This window comes from Canis lupus, chromosome 10 (assembly GCF_003254725.2).
Source record: "Canis lupus dingo isolate Sandy chromosome 10, ASM325472v2, whole genome shotgun sequence".
Taxonomy (NCBI): Eukaryota; Metazoa; Chordata; class Mammalia; order Carnivora; family Canidae; genus Canis; species Canis lupus.
Genome location: NC_064252.1, coordinates 41,212,713 through 41,232,275, shown reverse-complemented (window position 1 = coordinate 41,232,275; position 19,563 = coordinate 41,212,713). Strand labels below are relative to the sequence as shown.

Here is a 19,563-nt window from a genome sequence, read left to right as displayed (position 1 = left end):
AGTAAGTGACATAATACGAGGTGGCGTTCTATCTACCTTCTGCTCCTCTGTCTTATGAAAGCTATTTGGAGGGGTTCCTGGAGGTGTAGTTAATTGAAGGTCTGACTCTTGGTTTCAGAAAAAATACTCAGAGTTAAAACACTGACGAGTCCCCATTGTCCCCTTCCTTTAAGCAAAGACACAAAAACAAATGTCTAAGATGATTCTCCCTCCCCTCCAAAAAATTCCTTAAATCAGATCCATAAAGAAGTGAACTGAAATAGGACTTTATTCCCTTCTTGTGAATGGCAGGCACCTTTTCTGGTCCTCACCTGTACCCCAGCACAGTGTCCTGTATTGTAGTCAATAAGACATCAAAAATACAGGGTCACAAAGGAGGGGATGCTTGGTCTCCACAGCAGCTTGCAGCCTGTGGGGATGTGTGGATTTCTCTTTGAGGTGCTCCAGGCATTTCAAAAAATGGCTAGGTCATCCTTTGGATAGGAGAGTAAGCACCCAATATTTCTAACTTTTTAAAAAGGTTTTATTTATTTGTTTATTTGAGGGGGGAAGAGAGCATGAGTGGTGTTGGGGCTTGGAAGGTGGAGCTGGTGAGGAGCAGAGGGAGAGGGACAAGCAGACTTTGTGTTGAGCATGGAGCCTGATGTAGGGCTCAATCCTATGACCCTGAGATCATGACCTGGGCAGAAATCGAGAGTCAGATGCTCAACCAGCTGAGCCACTCAGGTGGCTCACTTCTTTGTTTTCACAGATTCATAATTCCTTAGTCTTCCCTCTCTTGGGGGGTATATAAGATGTTTTCCATTTGCTGTTTCAATTATTCTAGCAGTAAAGAAAATAGGAAATGGTAAATATTAGTCCTGTCTGATGAATGAGTAAATTGAGGCTCAGATGGGCAAAAAACATGGCTACGGACAAGTCTGTGGAAGTTGGGCCTAGACCACAGGTCTCTAGTTGTCAGGCCAGGCCAGCACGTGTCCTAGCATCCACTTAAGAAAAGCAAGTACATTTCAATGAAAATTTTTAAGTGAGACTTTCAGCAGGAATTTCCAGAATGGTAAGCTCAGGCATGAAATCTAGGAGCAGGCCACGCTAGCAGGACTAAGGCAGTCACTGCTGAAGATGTGAAGACCAGATTCTCTCTCCTTCTTGTTTCTTTCTGTATGAGCTGGTAATTGTCATCCATTTCAAACTTGGAGAAAAATAGGAAAGCATGTCTCCGTTCACCATTTTGAAGCTTCCACCTGGTCCCTATGGGGAGAAAATGTACACGACATTGAAGGACAATCATAAAACCTTATACAAGTTTCTTATGTAGGTACAGATATATGTATATTTATATGTATAGAATACAGGATTCTTTTATTAGTTTTTTTCCCAGATTTGTCTCATGTTTACTGAATGTTTTTCTCAGTGTACAAATATGACCTGGAGCTTTAACAAATCAATCTGGATAATGTAACCTGGATAAATACTTGCCTGCCTACAAGTCATCAGCTATTATATACTCTCTGGCTTGGCCTCCATGCAAATCCAATTGGTCTTAAAGCCTGTTGAAACAGAGAGCAAGCAGATCACATCAGCTTATTTCTAGTTTGAACTTCAAACGTCAAATGTACTCCCTCATACTCTTCCCCTGCCCCCCCCACACACACACAAGGAAGAAATGGCCTTTAAGTACTGTGTCTGTTGCATAAGAATTAGCTTATCCTGCAGCCAACACTTGAAAGTTAGTTATTGGTTTCATTGCAGGCCAGCTGGAGCTCTTGAGGCAGGGCAGGTCAAGAATGGATGAGGGATGCTCTAAGGACAGGCCCAGGTTTGGTGCCACTCAGCTTTTAGGCATGCATGTTGCAGCCTATCTATACTTGCACCTTCCTCCTCTCTAAGCCGTGTTTCCCTATAGCACTTTAGAGCTTGTAACACTAACATTTTGGGATATAGAGATGGACAGAAATTGATTCTAAATAAGCAAAGTATATTCTTATTTCTAACAGCATAAGCTAAATGAACAGAGAGGTACTCTGTTTTATAAGATATCAACTATTACAAAGTTCCAAAATGTGACTGGCAAAGCTTATAACCATTTCTAAGGCACGTACCAGCTCTGGCCTCTACCACAGGCTTCCCTCTGAGTCTAAAATGTCTCACTGCTATCAACACTGCCCCAAAGGTCACTCCCAGGGAATGCTTTGGTGCACCCTCACATCAGCTGCACAGTAAGAATGAGGCATTGATAATGCTGGGCACCACACTTCTTTAACAATAATTTCAGATTTTCAGATTCATCTGGTACAATCCAGTGTATCTTAGTATTTTGTATGATGTCAGCTGTTTGGCATGTACGAATTGGACAAATTGGTAGGTTCCTGACAGATAGTGACACTTAACGCACAAGTGATTGTGAACGAGCCTGACAAAAATTCTTGTCCTCTCATTAGGGCTCTGATGTATACCTCAGATTTACATAGAACATCTCCCAGCTGAATAAGCAGGCTAGGATACAAATCTTTATGCCACAATTAACAAGCATCAATCCTTGGTTACATTTACCATGTCTTTGTTCCAAAAAACACATCTACCCATCTAACCTACCGAAGTGAAAATTATTTAGACTTTGATGCTTGGGGTTTCAGTAAACACAATTCCAGGAAGAGCCTCCCACTCTCATATCCTTCATTGCTCTAGGTGACAGGGTATGTTTTCTCAAGAGCAGTGCACGGTATTTATAATGGGGGCTCCTTTATTGAGGGAAGGAGAGAGGGGAGTGGGAGTGGAGATGAAGTAGGAAGAAGTTCAGACCATACTTTTGTTGTTCTGCTATGTTAACTCACATTGTATCCTGCTCTAGCCCTCAGAATTAGAGCATCATGGTTATCACACACTTTCAAATATGCAGTGCCACTTGACTCACAGCATCAACCCTTTGGGTTCTGAAGAAAAGCAGGGAGAGTAGAGTTTGGATGGAAGGACAGAGGGGACCAAGATGGTAGCCTTAGATCTCTGGTTCTGGGTTTCATTGGCTCTGCGCTTTTCATTGGCTCATTATACCTTCTATTGCCTTGGCAAATCAAAGCTTTATTTTTGATTTTGGTGCATGCCTTCACTGTGACTCTGACTGGCCCAAACTGACCTCTTTCAAATCTCATGTGACCACCTGAAACACAAATGCTAAATGGTGGGGGTTTGGAAAGAGGTAGTAAAATGAGGCATGAGATTAGTCAAGTAATGAGAAAATAAATCATTATCTTCCTTAATTTTTGGGCACATTCAAGGAACAGTAAAAACAAACAAATGAAAAGCTTATTATTATTTTTTTATTACCACTCATATGTCTTTTATTTCTTTTTTCCTTTTGTACAACTTTGCCTCAATTGAGGGATAAAACTAGAAAAGGCAGAAGGGAATATGAAAGTGTAAACTTCCCCCCCCCACACACACACTGTAGCTTTATAATTGGCACGCGTACGTTTAAAGTAGCATGATGACTTAATATATGTATATACTACAAAATGATTACCACAATTAAGTTAGCTAACACATCAATCACATCCCACAGTGGCTGTTGTATGTGTGGTAAGAACTTTTGAGATCTAATCCCTTAGAAACTTTCAAGTATGCAATACCATATTATTAACTATAGTCACCATACTGTACATTAAATCCCATAACTTATTCAATCATCTTATAGGGGAAGTTTGTATACTTGGCCACCTTTATCCATTTCCCTCATCTCCTCCCCCCACCACCCCACAGCTCTCTGCGCCTGATAACAACTGGTCTACTCTCTGTTTTTATGACTTTGGTTTTTTTTTTTAATATATAAGATTTTATTTATTCATTTGAGAGAGAGAGGGCGGGGGGAGGAGCAGAGAGAGAGAGGGACAAGCAGCCTCCACATTGAGCATGGAGCCCATCTCGGGGCTCGAGCCCATGACCCTGAGATCATGACCTGAGCCAAAATCAAGCATTGGACCTTAATGGACTGAGCCACCCAGGCGCCCCTATGACTTTGGTTTTTTTTAGTTCCCCTACATGAATGAGATCATGCCATATTTGTTCAGAGTAGTGGAAGTGGTTCATGAAATTACTCGGATTTATTTTTATGGTTTAAACTATTAAATTAAATAGATTCAGTTGATAGACTCCAGCATTTGCTTGTTTTTTCTGAAGAAGGTGCAGAATCAGTGGCCTGTCACGTTTTTCCTCGCTGCTGTCCAGCATGATGACCATCAATGACGTATGGCTTTTGAGTCCTTCAAATGTGGCTAGTCTAAAGTGAGATGTACTCTAAGTTTAAAATCTACACCAGATTTTTAAGATTTAGTAGGAAAAGATTATAGAAATTCCCATTAATGATTTTTATATTGATTCCATGTTGACATGGAATTTGTTGAGTAAAATGAATACATTATGAAAATCAGCTTCACCAGTTTGTTTTTATACTTTTAACCATGACTACTAGGAAATTTAAAAATATAAATATGACTTGTGTTATATATTTTTATTACCATTTTTCTCCAGGGCTCACCATTAGTTTTTAGTTTTTGCTATTTGGATATTTGAAGACTTGTTGAAATATGTTTTTTTCCCCTCTTGATGAAGTAAAAGAAAAAAAAACATGAAAAGATGGAGGAAAAAACAGAATAGAAATGCATTCCCTTCATCGATGTTAATCATGTTGTTTATAAAGAACATTTCTTTGAGAGTAGGGGAGATTAGAAAGCAAAAGAGGAATAACTGAAGGGAAGGCAGAAGCAACTGTGAACAAAGGAAAAATGTTACCCCAAGATCCACATTTGGTGGTTGTGATATAAACTCTTCAAAACCTGGCTGAGGGACGGGACTCTCCCTGAGAACAAGTTGCCATAGCTATAGGAATGAGCAAAGTCCGTTGAAACAGAGTCCGTGAGGTTGGATATTTCCCATTTTTCACAAAGTGAAATTATATTTATTCAATGTTCAAAATAATATATTTTTATGCCTCATCTTCTTATAAGTAAAAGAACATTAAGAACATCATAATCATCTATATGGGGAATATCATTCATATAGTCCGTGAATTGTCAACCACAGGAGTGGTATATGATTCACTTACACAGTTTGTAATTAGGTATTTCCAGATACGGTAAGAATGCAGGAAATAGCATATGGGGTATTTCACAGTACCTGAAAACAGTATAAAAATTAAAAAGAGCTGTTACAATAAATGCCAGCATAAGAGAGTTTCATTTTGGGATCCCTTGGGAATGGCTCAGTTAACCATCTGACTCTTGATTTTCAGCTCAGGTAATGATCTCAGAGTCTTGAGATCAAGCCCTGTGCTGTGCCGGGCATGGAGCCTGTTTTAATATTGTCTCTCTCTGCCTCGCCCCCCTCTCTCTTTTTCATAAAAAAAAAAAGATAGTTTCATTTTGTGAAACACATTTTACGGATTACTTCTTAAGAGCAAATGAATAAAATGCTATAATTTAATTTGGGGCTTTCCTCACTCATGGCTCTTAGGTATGTCATTTTCAAGCACCTTTATTCTAGGGAACGCATTTGGTATTTGCCTGGTGAATTCAAATTACATGCAACTTTAACAACTTCTCCTGAACTAAGGACCCCTTCCCTGAGATCTTTTTGAGGAATGGAGGTTCTAGATAATAACAAGCAACTGGATAATACTGGTTTTATTCTCATTTTTTTCTTTTGACTGTTTCTTAACCATTCTTAGTGTTTAAGTAAAAATGATTATGTCATTGTATCATTAGGTTACTCTTTGTCCCGAGCTATTTAAAGTAGAATTTCCCTCTTTCAGACTTTCAGGTGTAAGTAAATTGCAATAGTAAGGCTAAAATTATTTCCTAGTAATACATAGGCCAAAATATTAGCAATAGGACTGTAAATCGGAAATGTAAATGTTGTATAATTGCTGAGAAGTAATTACCTTTTTTGTCTTAATGAAAATCTTTTCAGAAAGCTGATACTGAGAGGACACGTGTAGGTACTTCCCAGCTAGTCCTTCTGAGTAGGACACCGGCCTTTGGACACAAGTTAGGGTGCCATTCCCTTCATCAGCGAGTTCAGCCATGGGGGTCAAGATGGGCTCTTTCAAGAACAGGATAGGTGCCCTAAGGAAACCTGCTTCTCTTTCACTTGCTTTAACAAATCTTGGTGTACTTCTCAGCATTTCTCTGTGTGGGGGAGGAAACTAGCCTGGTGTAAACCCAGAGGCATTTTCTGTTAGTGTCTTAGGCACAGAGCAGCTGCGAGTCGCTCCTTTTGATGCTGTAGTGTGTTCTCTCAGTGTGCTTTCTTCTTTTCTGCCACTTTTCCCTTACATCAATAATATCTCGGGTCTTTTATGATGTTCCCAGGGGACCTGGTCAAGTGTCCAAGATTCTTTTTCCCATGTGCACCCTCACAGTTAATCCTCAGCTAGTCAAGAGAAATCGAGTCACCTGGGATCGTTGTAAGCAGGAGCTCAAGCTCAGACAGTAGAGGGAGGCTCTGTGTGAGCAAGGGAAACCCAGATCAAACCAGATTATTGGCTACTCAGGGAAGCGCAAATCAGACCAGGTTCATTGGCTCATATAAATAAATTCATTTTGGGGTGAATGGACCCCAGGCCAGAACCACTTCTCTCTGTGTCTCATCTTCCTTCTGCTGGGCCAACCATCTCTAAAACATCAAACAAGGCTCACAGATTGAGCTTCATACCTCTGCAGCTCTTGTCACTACAGAGTACAGAGTTCTACCTGCCAGCTCCTGTCAAAGGACATTTCAAAGGAAGGATTGTGATTGGCTCAGGGATTTGGAGAGCTGTGATTGGATCAGATGGTGTCACTTGACCAGCCCTGTGGCATGAGAAGTACTGGTAGAAGGCAGTCAAGTTAAATTTACTTTGAGTGGACCAGCCTCATAATCTATGTTGAGGACAAGGTATCAGGGAAGCCTCAGTCCTTTATAGTATGGTGGGGGTTGGCCTGGTGATATACTGAGTTGAAGCCTCAGTGATGAAGAGAAGGGCACTATGTGTTGAGGCTGGTGTGGGGCTGAGGACTCCAAACTGAAAAGCTCTGGTACATCCAGGGAGTGGAGCCTCAGGGTGCTGAGAAAGGTAGTAGAGGCTTGGCCTAGCTGTGTTTTGTTCTGTAGGTAGTCGAGAACTTTGGAAGCTTTGAGCAAAGAGGTGACACAATTGTACATCTGTTTCATAGTGAAGATTGGAGTGCCTCCAAAGCTTTCTTGCGTCATTACATAGAAAACTGATAGTGTTTTCATAGCACTCTGAAGTGACAGTGACCGTCATGGCCTTGGGCTCATTGGATGCCCCCAGGGCCAGGGAATCCCTGTCTGGGTAGAAGGAGACGGAAGAGCTGCTGGCAGCAGGGTGAAGGCACCCAGGTGGAGACACGTCAGGAAAGGAATGTGTGCAGACTCCTACTTACTAATCCAGGCAAGAGGAGATGGAGCCTGCACCCAGAACAAGTAATGGAAATTGGGAGAAGGGAAAGAAAAATTAGGTAGCAAAGTACAATGAAGTCCTCACATCTCATGTTGGCCCTTATTTTCACTCTTCAATAAAATTGTAAATAAAATGATTCAAGTTTCAGCTCTCCCTCATTCACTTCTCCTCCCCTGAACCTGCTGCCTATAACCCCTTTTGCTTTCCTCAGCCTTGGATGTATTTAGGAATCACCTGGAAAGGTTGTTAACATCTACAGAAGTTCAGGGCCCAGCCAGAGATTCTGATTCTATAGGTCTGGGATGGAGCCCAGGAATTTGCATTTTTTCCAAGAATATCTAATAATTAAAGAAAAGCCATACTTTTATAAAAGAAACACAAAGCCTTTGCCAACATTTTCCAACTAAAGTCAGTGGACTCTGTGGGTCCTTTGATGCTTTGTGTGTCATTACACTATTGACGGTGAGCTGTGTTTCTGTATGTGCTCTTTCCATAAAATCATGACTGACTTATGTGTCAGTAAGTGAACTGTAAACATTAGTTGAATTGAGTTGAAAACCTATAAAGAAGAAGAGACAAGAGATGTGGAAAATCTGGGAAAAGGGCAAGACTATATGAATAATCAGGCATTTATCATAGTTTAAGTTTCCTTTTTTTTTTTTGTATTTTAAGAAAAGTTTAATTTTTATGCTTGAATCCTCTCAAAAACAAATTTTGGGGACCCCTGAGTGTCTTAGTCAGTTAAGTGTCCAACTCTTGATTTTGTCTCAGGTCATGATCTCAGGTCAGGTCATGAGATTGAGCCTCATATTGGGCTCTGTGCTGGACATGGAACCTCCCTAAGATTCTCTCTCTCTCTCTCTCTGTGCCCCTGCCCCTACCCCACTCACATACTCTCACTCTCTCAAAAACAAAACAACAAAACAAAACAACAACAAAACAAAAACAAATTTTGTTTGCTTTTTTTTTTTTTTTCATATATCAGACTCTCTCTTGGTTGTCAGCTTTCTTAGAAGAGGTGATCCATTATATGGTAAATTCATGCCTTGGAATTTAGTAATTAACCTCACATAAGTGAATACTTGAGAGCATACAGTTTACCCTGAGTTACCATAAGACCTGGCTTTAATCAATGCAGAGAAAGCTTTTTAATTGTCCTTTGTCAGTCCTAATGCTTAACACTGATTAGTGGAGTATGCTTTCATATCTGGCAAAGTCTTTATTGAGAATATACAACTCTATTTGGACCGTATTTGGACTCTCTACAATTGGATCCATACTTTTTAAGTTCATACATAGAGATAGAATAGGAGCAAAAGAACTTTGCAACATTCTTCTTATCTGTTTAACTTAAATTCTAAGCAGTTCTGATTACAGAAGACCTCTCCTCATCTGGGAATGGAAATTAGAGAATTGACCACACCTTAAAAAAATGAAAGCACTTGTATTTAGAAACTGAATTCCCTGAGGCATGGCCTCACCTCAATGAACATAAACAGACAAGATATATATTGTTTATCTTCACAACCAGCAATCTGCTGTCTCTACCTGCCTTCAGTTTATTAATGCTGGTCCCTTTGGTTCTACAGATCACAGCCATCTAAATGAAGGGTTCTGGACCTTCATTAAACTAAAATCAGCCAGTATAATTTGAACCTGCATCTCAGTACCATGACATGCAGGGAACCATGGTAAGTGTAGATGAATGCTAGTCCTGCTCTTTCAACGCATACATTCTGGTAGAAGGAAACGAACATTTATGGAAGAGTGGCTTCATGGACTGATGGGATGGACTCACAGAGTAGTACAGAGAAAAGTGTTTGTTGAAATTTTTCTATACAGAAATCGTCAAATGACAGATCATCTAAATACAAAGTCTATTTTTACCCCCCAAAGACACTGCTGAGATGGTATTAGCTGGCATAAATTTCTTGTGTGCTGTATATAGCATGACATAGCGATGAAGAAAACCTCAACTGCTGGTGAACGTAAAAACCGCTAATTATAGTGCTTTAGCTTCTCGGTCTCTAAATTGGTGATAATCACCATACACTTATGTTGAGATGTGATGTGAGGTAAGGTAATAACAAAGCAGAAAGTACCCATGCATTCTGCAAATACCTTACTTCCATGTGGCCCCACAGAATAGAAGCTGACACCTGTCAAAACAGAGACATATTTTGGGATATTTTGTGGACCAGGTAGGTGCTACAATGGATTCTGCAAACAAAATGAAGACCAGTGCAGGAAATGAGTTGACTCCTGCCTCTAGTTTTGTGTCCCTCCAAATATGTTCCCCATAATTCCTTCAGGGCTCTCTTTCTAGAACACAAAATCTGTCCACACCACAACACCATCCCCATGAACAATTCTTCAATGCAATCATTGATTCAAATCATATTAATGACCTGTTGGGCACTATGCTAAACATCAATGACCCTTTTTTTTTTCTCATGAAACTGTAAGTTGATTTGGGGATAGGCATTAATTATATGATCAAAGATAAACTCTCACTTTATCCCTCCAGCCTCTGGAATAAAGTTGAAACTCCTAAGCATACATAGCATATAGCTGTATCATTGTCATCATCCGGCCCCTACTTCCTTTCATCCTTGCCCTTTAACATTATCATCCCTCTCTTCTCTGGCTAACAGAATCAGTGCCCATTTCCTGAGTATGCCAACCTGTCTCTTGCTTTCTTTCATGCCTTTGCACATGGCCACTTCATTTTCTTGGCTTTCTTCTTCCTGCTTGGTGAGCTCTTCACTTAGCCATGGAGATGTTGCTCAAAGGGACCCCCTTCTGTGGCAGAGGTAGTGGTTTCCTTCCCTGTGCTCCCAAAGCCTTGTTTCTCATCTCCATTGCTGACATTTGCACTGTTCTATCACGATATTTTTGTGACCCTTTCTCTTCTGAGACTGTGAACCCTTGAAAGTAGAAGCTGTGTCTTACTTGATTTTATCTTCCCTAACCCCAGCACAGAACTCAACCCAGAGTAGATGCTAAGAAAATGTTGGTTGATATTAAATGGTTCTTCATAATCCTATTAGCTAAATATGGAGACTAGTAAAGAGAGACATGCGTGGAAAGAGGGGGACGACTCAGTGACATAGGCAAGTAAAAGTAAGGTCATATTGCTAAAGGGCAATAGTTCTATATATGAAGGATCTTTAGAGTTAAGAAGTTCAACTGGAAGGGTGCCTGGGTGTCACAGTTGGTGGAGTGTCTGGCTTTTAATTTTGGCTCAGGTTGTCATCCCAGGGTCGTGAGATCCAGCCCTGCATTGGGCTCTGTGCTCAGTGCTGAGGCTGCTTCAGATTCTCTCTCACTCTCCCTCTCTCACTCATATGTGCATTCTCTCTCTCTCTCTCTCTCTCTCTCTCTGTCTTTCAGGAAAATAAATCTTTAAAGAAAAAAATTCAACTAGAATTTTCTAAAATGTAAAGAGTCTCTTTAGGTTATTATTCTATTGTGGATATTATCTAACGCATCGATGTTCAGAATGAAAAGCCATGGATTTCAGGCATGAAATCCTCATGGGTTTCCATTGCTGATGGAGGAAGAAATCCCACTTCTCTGTAAAGACAGTGGATCTGGGATATGCTTTGACATGACCTTGTCCCCAAGGACACTCCTGGCCAGGCACTTTGGACCCAGTGAGACTGAGGGCAGTCAGACACCAGCCAGAACCATTCCCATCTCATAAGTTTCATGTAGTTCTTTTAGAAAAATAAAGAAGCAAATTTATGGTACCAAGACTAATAGCTGTAGATGATGATCAATGCAGAGGGAGAAAGGTTTCTCTTCTTCTCTACTTCTGGGAGACTGTATTGTGTTTGCCTCCCTAACTGGTAGTTTTGTGTACTTGCGATGATATTGCAGGGAGGTGGTTTGGCTTCAGGTCAGAGTATACCACAACAAAAAACCTTTGCAATGAAAACACCTCCTGGCCTTTGCTTGAGGGGCCATGTGCATTAAGCTGTATGTGGCAGACCAGAACAGGGACCTTTGGAGCATTTGTCCCCAGCCCGTAGAGCGCATCAATGTCGTAGACACACCTAGGCTTCCTGAACAGGGCACTACCAGATGCAGAGGCCTCTGGTACCCACTGGGGCCATTCTTCTCTCTGCAGGGTCTCACTGTGCTGGTAGGAAATAGCTTTAAGTTACAGCAAGGTGTCTGGCAGACAGGAGCATCACCGCTGGTGTCACGTTAAGGACACAGAGCAATGGAAATCGATCCTGTGGACATTCATGTAAAATTCATTTATTCTTTTTATTCTTACACCAAAGCTTTATTTTTGATAATTTCTGAGTAGAATTTTTATTGAATTGCTCACATAATGAACTGAAAATTACTCTTTACCCGTATGGTTTACATTTTGCCCACTGACTGATGGTCTTAGAGGGAAATGTTTATCATATACACAGAAACAATATTCTCCAGCCTTTCAAAAATCGCTTTTTGAATGATAAAAAGAAAAGCCAATGCCAGGAGGGAGAGAGGGAGATGGGGTAGTATGAAAAACATAGGGATTTAAACTCTAAAGCTGATGTTTTATTTTAAAAAATAAAAGGATTAGAAAGAGCTGGGTAGTGGGTACTTTGGTGTTTATTCTCTGTATTTGTCTCTAAGCTTAAATGCTTTGTAATAAAATCATTTGGAGGCACCTTTTGCATAGCGTTAGAGCATGTCAGGAGGTAATATGACCATTATAATTTATTTTTGTTACAAATCTTCAACTTGATAAAATTTAGGAGAAGCCCATTAGTTTGTGTTGGTGGGTCTCTCTCTCTCTCTCTCTCTCTCTCTCTCTCTCTCTCTTATAAAAATATATTCTTTAGAATCTTAATCAGTTTAATTGGGCTTTTGCCTTCATATTGGGTGAATCTTACTTTTTCAAGTCTGGTTAAGGAAAAATCAAACCAAGATATGAAAGGAGAAGATGTTCAAAACCGTAGTTAACAATGGTTTTTATTCCAGTGGGGGGCTGGCAAGATGCCCTAGTGTAGGCTTACTCAGAGAGATGCCACATGCCCTTCTGCTCTCCCCTGTCTCTTATCTGCTGGTGGAGGCTCTAGCCCTTTGATTCAAGTCAGCATGACAGAGCATCTGTTAGCTGCTCTGTCACCAAGCACACTGGAGCAGCCCTGGCCACGCTTCTCTGGAGACACATGCTTGATTGTGCCCATCAAACCAGGGAGGTGAATCCAGCAATAGTGTGATCCGCTGAATACGGGCCCCTAAAGATTCTCATCCCTAGACCCTCCCTATAAACATGTTACCTTAATGGCAGAAGGGACTTCGCAGGTGTGATTAAGTTAGAGTCTTGAGATGGGGAGATGACACTGGATTAGGTGAGTGGTTGGATAGTATGACACAGACACTGAGGAGAGGGTAGTAGGAAGGTCCAGGTAGAGGGAGATGTGGCCAAGGAGGCAGAGGTGAGCTAAGGCATGGGAGCAGCCTCTAGACTGGAAAAAAGTGAGGAACAATCTCCCCGAGAGCCTCCAGAAGGCACAGAGCCCTATCAGCACCTTGATTTTAGCCCAGTGAAAGTGGTTTTAGACTGCTGACCCCTGAAAGTGAAAGACAATAGGTCTGTGTTGTAGTCACTAAGTTCTGGCTAATTTCTTACTGCAGCTGATGGAACCTAATACAGATAGTCTTGCACTTGAGAAAGGATGAGCAAGGGCTTGGCAGAGGAGTAAGGCTTCTTCCCCATCAGAGGTAACCAGGCTCACTGAGAGCTTGGACAGAGCTCGGCGGTGCTGGCTTTGAGTCCGACTGCTTGAGTCAAAATCCTGGCACCACCATTTATTAGCAGTGTCATCTTGAATAAGTAGACCTCTGTCTGCCTTTGTTCTCTCGTCTGTAAAATGGGAATGATAACAGAACTTGCTTCAGAGGCTTGTAATGAAGTTAACTGGCATAATCCACACCAAGCGCTTGCATAGTACCTGGCACAGAGCAGAGGTGCTATAAAGGTTGACTATTATTATATAAGCCCTCAGCTATTCAAGGCTTTGCCCTGTGTTTGTGGTTGCTGAAATTTATTGGCTTATGTAATAAGGCACTCATTCTTGTGGGAACCACATGAATTATGCATTCCTCCCTCATAAACACCCAAAAGAAGTACCCACTCATTCTGGGGGCAGTGACATCTTGGCTAAATGCATGAGTCCTGACCTGGTGGGGTCTTTGTTTTCTCTTAATAGGGGCACACAAACAAATTTATATTTGTTTGTGTGTATGAAACCGATCTTTTTCTTGCAGGGAAATATGTTCATGATTACCCGTTTAGGTCTTCACTCAGAGAGCCCTTGGGTTTGTGTTCTTCTTCCTTTCCTTATGCTTGCAGTAGGAGGATTTTCCTAACATAAAAATAAAATCTCAGGGTCAGGAGGACTACATGCAGTGTTTGGGAGCAGGGTGCATTTAGGGTCATTGTAGCTCTGAAGTTACGAGAATGGGGAAAACTTGACAGATCATGACCAGTAGTTGGCTTATAGCATGGTGATCACTCATGGAAGAGTTCATTCATTTTTATGGCTAAGGACTATTTGATTGTATGTACATACCACCTCTTCTTTATGCATTCATCTGTTGTTGGACACTTGGGCTGCTTCCATAGTTTGGCTATTGTGAATAATGGTACTATAAACACGGGGATGCATGTATCCCTTTGAATTAGTGTTTCTGTATTTTTAAGGTAAATACCAACTAGTGTGATTCCTGGGTCATAGAATAGTTCTATTTTTAACTTTCTGAGGAACCTCCATGCTAGTTTCCGGAGTGGCTGTACCAGTTTGGCTTCCTACCAACAGCACGTGGTAGGTTCGCCTTTCTCCACATCCTTGCCAAACCTGTTATTTCTTATGGTTTTGATTTTAGCCATTCTGACAGGTGTGAGGTGATATCTCATTGTGGTTTTGATTTGCATTTTCCTGATGATCAGTCGTGTTGAGCATTTTTTCATGTGTCTGCTGGCCATTTGTATGTCATCTTTGGACAAATGTCTGTTCATGTCTTCTGCCCATTTATAATTGGGTTATTTGTTTTGGGGGTATTGATATATAAGTAAAATATATATAAGTTCTTTATATATTTTGGATACTAACCCTTTATTGGCTGTGCCATTTGCAGACATCTCCCATTCAGCAAGTGGCCCTTTGGTTTTATTGATTGCTTTCTTCCTTGTGCAGAAACTTTTCATTTTGATAGTCTCAGTATTTTTTGTTTTTTACTTTTTATTTGCCTTGCCTCAGGAGATATATCTAGACAAATGTTGTTACAGCTGACGTCTGGTATCAGTGTCTCTTTAGATAGAACCTGGGAGGGCAGCCCAGGTGGCTCAGCCACTTAGCGCCGCCTTCAGCCCAGGGCATGATCCTGGAGACCTGGGATAGTGTCCCACATCAGGCTCCCTGCTTGGAGCCTGTTTCTCCTTCTGCCTATGTCTCTGCCCCCCCCCACACACCCCCCGTCTCTCATGAATAAATAAATAAAATCTTAAAAAAAAGAAAAAAGAACCTGGAATGAGCTGTCAGCCAGCTCATACTGAATTTCCCTCTGTAGGTGACTTTTGAGATGGTCAGGGGAGCATTTCAGACAGAGAGGAGCTTATGCACAGAGTAAGGCAAGAAGATAGCAAAGAGCAGGGCGTATTAGGGAAATTATAGTCAAGGCATATGGTGTATGCTGGGTGGAGAGGGCATTCCCTTACCAGAATGCGCACATGCTCTATTAAAATAGATATGGTTGGAGGGGAAATCAGAGCTCTGTGGTCCTGGAGTTTTGGAGATTATGGGAGAAACAGGAAAAAAAGTTTCTTTTCTTTGGGTGTTCTCAGAACCTATGAATACATTGTGAATTTTCCAGAAGTGGAAACAAAGGCACTGGGATTAAAAAAAAAAAAAAAAAGTTAGTGCATCCAAGAGATACTCAGGATGAAGGGTAAAAAACAATTGGTGACCAATGAGATGGTGGCGGGTGGGGGGTGCACAGGAGAGGTGTGGCAAGGGAGAAAAGGCATGAGACTAGTTTCAAGTTTAGGCAATGCCTTAGCATTTTTGGCACTAGAGGGATGGAGAAGATGAAACTGCTTTTATAGGAAGTTAGTAGGTTTTGAGTTTATTGTGGACTGCTTTCTTTGTGATGCTGGCAGGTGCCGATGCCCACAGACTACAAAGCTGGGTGGAGCCGAGAATTTCAAACCAATTGGTACTGATGAAGACTTCTAGAATTAGGTCCCAACGACACAAATCACATTCATTTATACAAATCAACCAGTCATGTTCTAGTGACGGGCGGAAGGGTAGAGGCCTCACTTAGCTCTTAAATGCTGACTGTTACATGCCGATTAGGCCCGTTGTCATGTTTATATAGAAGCTGTATCTTCTCTTGCAGAATCACTGCTTGTGCAATGACTATGAATAAGTATGTGGAAGAAAACGTATCTCAAAAGTCCTACACAACCATCAAGTACTTCATGAAGATGCTGAGCAGTGTCAGCGAGACCCTGATCTTCATCTTCATGGGCGTGTCCACTGTTGGGAAGAACCACGAGTGGAACTGGGCCTTCGTGTGCTTCACACTTGCCTTCTGTCTCATCTGGCGAGCACTGGGTAATGGTGCTTGTTTCCCAAAGGGACATCCGGCAACACTCACTAGAAGAATGGGGCTTGCTTCTTCTCATGGCTTGCCCTTGGCTGCTGCTACTTCATCTTCTTCCTCTCCCTCTCCTCCCCATCTCCCCCATTCCACATGGATTCTTTTCATCCCCAAGTACCTTCATGACTCTGCCATCAGACTGACCTCCCTTGGCCTCCTTGAGTTCATGTTTTCACCCGTTATCCCAGAACAACAAACACCAAGGAAGGGTGAAAAGACCGTGGGGCTTGTTAGATGCTTTGTTCTGTCTCAGAAGCACAGAGAATGAGTCTCACTGGTTTCGTGTTCTGGACTCACACCATCTGTTTTCTTTGGTTTTTGCTTTTCATTCTCAGGTGTCTTTGTCCTGACTCAGGTCATTAACTGGTTCCGGACGATCCCCCTGACCTTTAAGGATCAGTTCATCATCGCCTATGGAGGGCTCCGAGGTGCCATCTGCTTTGCGCTTGTGTTTCTCCTACCTGCTGCTGTGTTTCCTAGGAAAAAGCTGTTCATTACAGCTGCGATTGTTGTCATATTCTTTACTGTCTTCATCCTGGTGAGTAAAACTCTCTCTCCTGGCAAAGTCTCTCTGGTTACTGGGAGAGGAGACAAGACCTGTCAGGCTATCTGGATGAACTCCTCTTACAGGAGGCAAAGTGGCAAAGGCTTTGTCGAAGCTCTGGTGGTTATGATGTTAAGGAAAATATTGCTTCCTTGTGTCACCTGATTATGCAGGGGCCTAAGAGAATCCAATTTGGTCACTTGGCCCATGCGCAGGAATTCTTATTTAAGGAAACTCAGCTAAGTGATCTAAGCATACTGCTGGAAACTTATGAACTGAGTTTACTAATCCTTGTCATTTGTCGAACTCTCTGACCTAGTAAATGTACTCTTTAAATGCTAATTGTGTGATGACCTTCCAACAGCAATTTGACATTACTTGACTGCATAGCAGTGTGTCCCTTGAAAGGGTGGGATGCGTGAATATATGCTTAGTACCAGAGACAGAAAGTGTGGTAGGAAGAATGCAGGTTGGCATCAAGATCCTCACTCTGTCTATCAATCTCTAAGTCAATAAGCCAACCCTTCGGGGATTATATTTTGCAGATACTCATGTAGTAAATATGTATTGGACTCTTGCTATATGTCAGACCACCCTCTCGGTGCTCAGAATCCGTGAGTGAACAAGATGCAGAAATATCCCTGTCCCTGTGAACTTACATCCCAGAGGGGATGCCAGATGCCTGACACTAGACATACTAAGTGAGTAAATATTATAGAGGAGATAAGAAGGTGAAAGGTTCTGTGCAATAAGAAGTGGAATGGTGAGTGAGGGGGAGTTCACTCACTAAATAGAATTGTCATGGAAGATGAAAAAATGACATTTGAGCAAAGGCTTATGGGTGGGGGAGTGAAGGAATTAGCTAAGCCAAAGAACAGTTCAGGCAGATAGGACCAAAGGTATGCAGGCAGTATGTTCCTGGCCAGTGTGGCTGGAGAGATGAGGATGAAAGCAGTGAGGGGGAGTCTCACTATCCTATGTCCTACATAGGATAAGGCCACACAAGCCCACGTAGGGACTGGCTCTTCACCATGTGGAATGGAAGCCATCAGGTTCTGTGCAGAAGCATGTGTTTTGATTGACTTTGTAAAAGGATCACCTGGACATTGGGAGAACAGGCTCCTAAGGGAGTATAGACACAGTATTGCATGGAGGCCAGTACAATCACCAAGCAAGACCAGCGCCCAGAAGGGTTGAGATCCTTGGATCCATTCTGAAGGTGGAACCTACAGGATCCCTGATGGGTTAGACGTTGATGTGAGGGCCAGAGCCGTCCCAGGGGACTCCGGGGCTTTTGGCCTGAGCGGCTGGGAGGAGAGACTTCCTCTCAGGTGAGAAGGGAGGGGTGTGGGTGGAGGGGATGGGACTCAGTCACAGGCATGCCAGGTTAGACCTACAAGCAGAGGGATGAGTAGGCAGCAGGATCCTGGCTGGGTCTGGACTTCAGGAGACAGCTTGGTCATCCGCACAGAGCTGGCGTTTGAAATCCTGAGCCTGACGGGATTCTCAAAGGAGTGAACATATATCAAAGAAGCCAGTACACAGGACCAGGAGCTTGTCTCTAGGGCAGCCCAACCTTAAGACTGGAGAGAAGAGGAAGGCAGCCAAGGGCTAGTGATAATGACAGAGGGGAAACGCCAGGAGGTAACTGTTTATTTTTTATTTATTTTTGTTTTGTTTATTTTTAGGAGTACTTTTTATTTATTTATTCTTTGTTTTAAAGATTTATTTAGTGGGTGGCTCAATTGGTTAAACATCTGCCTTTGGCTCAGGTCATGATTCCAGGGTCCTGGGATCGAGCCTGGCATTGGGCTCTCTGCTTTGGGGGGAATCTACTTTTCCCTCTGCCTCTACCCTTCCCCCTCCTTGTATGCTCTCTCTCTTAAATAAATAAAATCTTTTAAAAGAACAAAGATTTATTTACTTTTTTGAGAGAGATAGAGAGGTAGGAAGGGCAGAGAGGGTGGGAAAGGGACAAGCAGACTTCTTGCTGAGTGCAGAGCCAGACTGAGATCCCAGCCTGAGCTGAAACGAAGAGTCAGTTGCTTAACTGAAGGTGCCCCTTCAGGAGGTATTTTTTATTTATTTATTTTTAAAAAAGATTTTATTTACCGACTCATGAGAGAGAGAGAGAGAGAGAGAGAGATTGAGAGAGAGAAGCAGAGACACAGGCAGAGGGAGAAGCAGGCTCCATGTGGGGAGCCTGACGTGGGATTTGATCCCAGGTCTCCAGGATCAGGACCTGGGCTGAAGGCGGCGCCAAACCGCTGAGCCACTGGGGCTGCCCTAGGAGGTACTTAAATTTTCTTTTTTCTGTTTAACAGTTCATCACAGAATACTTTCTAGGTGGCTGACTCAGGCCCAAGCTCTTTTTATATAATCTCATTTAATCCTCATAACACTTCTGTGGCACAGAACTCTATCACTGAGGACACTGAGGCACCGAGCCTGTACTCCAGTGCCTTTCCCAAGTCTACACAGATAGTAAAAGGTGGAACGGGGCCCAGTTCATTCGTACCTCTAAATAAAGTGCATAGTCGTTCAATATTGTGACTCACTGTGCTCCTCCTCCTCCGCCATTCATCAGTTCCCTGAAGAGCAGTTTATCCTTCATCCATCCATACCTCCTGTGCTGGGGACAGTGGGTTGTCCTGTGTGAGGAATCCTGGAGAAGAAGGCCTTGGGAGCCCCTGTCCTAAGTCAAGAAGTGGCCACTTCCTGTTACTATTTTTATCACCAGCGCCCTCCTACTGCACGTACCCACCAGTGATGGCTTACTTGTGCCGGGCACTCGGACAAGGCCTTCCCTATGTGTATTATCTCATTTCATCCTCACAAAACAAACCTTTGAGAAGGAACCCTGTGAGGCAGAAAGAGAGAAGGAAGGCTGACC

General features: G+C 42.3%; 1 protein-coding gene across 2 annotated transcripts in view; it reads left to right on the top strand.

Annotated features, from left to right (window-relative positions):
• SLC9A2 (solute carrier family 9 member A2) overlaps nt 1-19,563 on the top strand; it is a 97,427-nt gene that overhangs the window by 46,139 nt on the left and 31,725 nt on the right. For both annotated transcript variants that reach the window (XM_025463332.3, XM_035695905.2), the window contains exons 4-5: nt 15,863-16,080; nt 16,462-16,664. In XM_025463332.3, the coding sequence (XP_025319117.1) occupies nt 15,863-16,080; nt 16,462-16,664 (421 nt within the window). The remainder of the gene's footprint in view (nt 1-15,862; nt 16,081-16,461; nt 16,665-19,563) is intronic.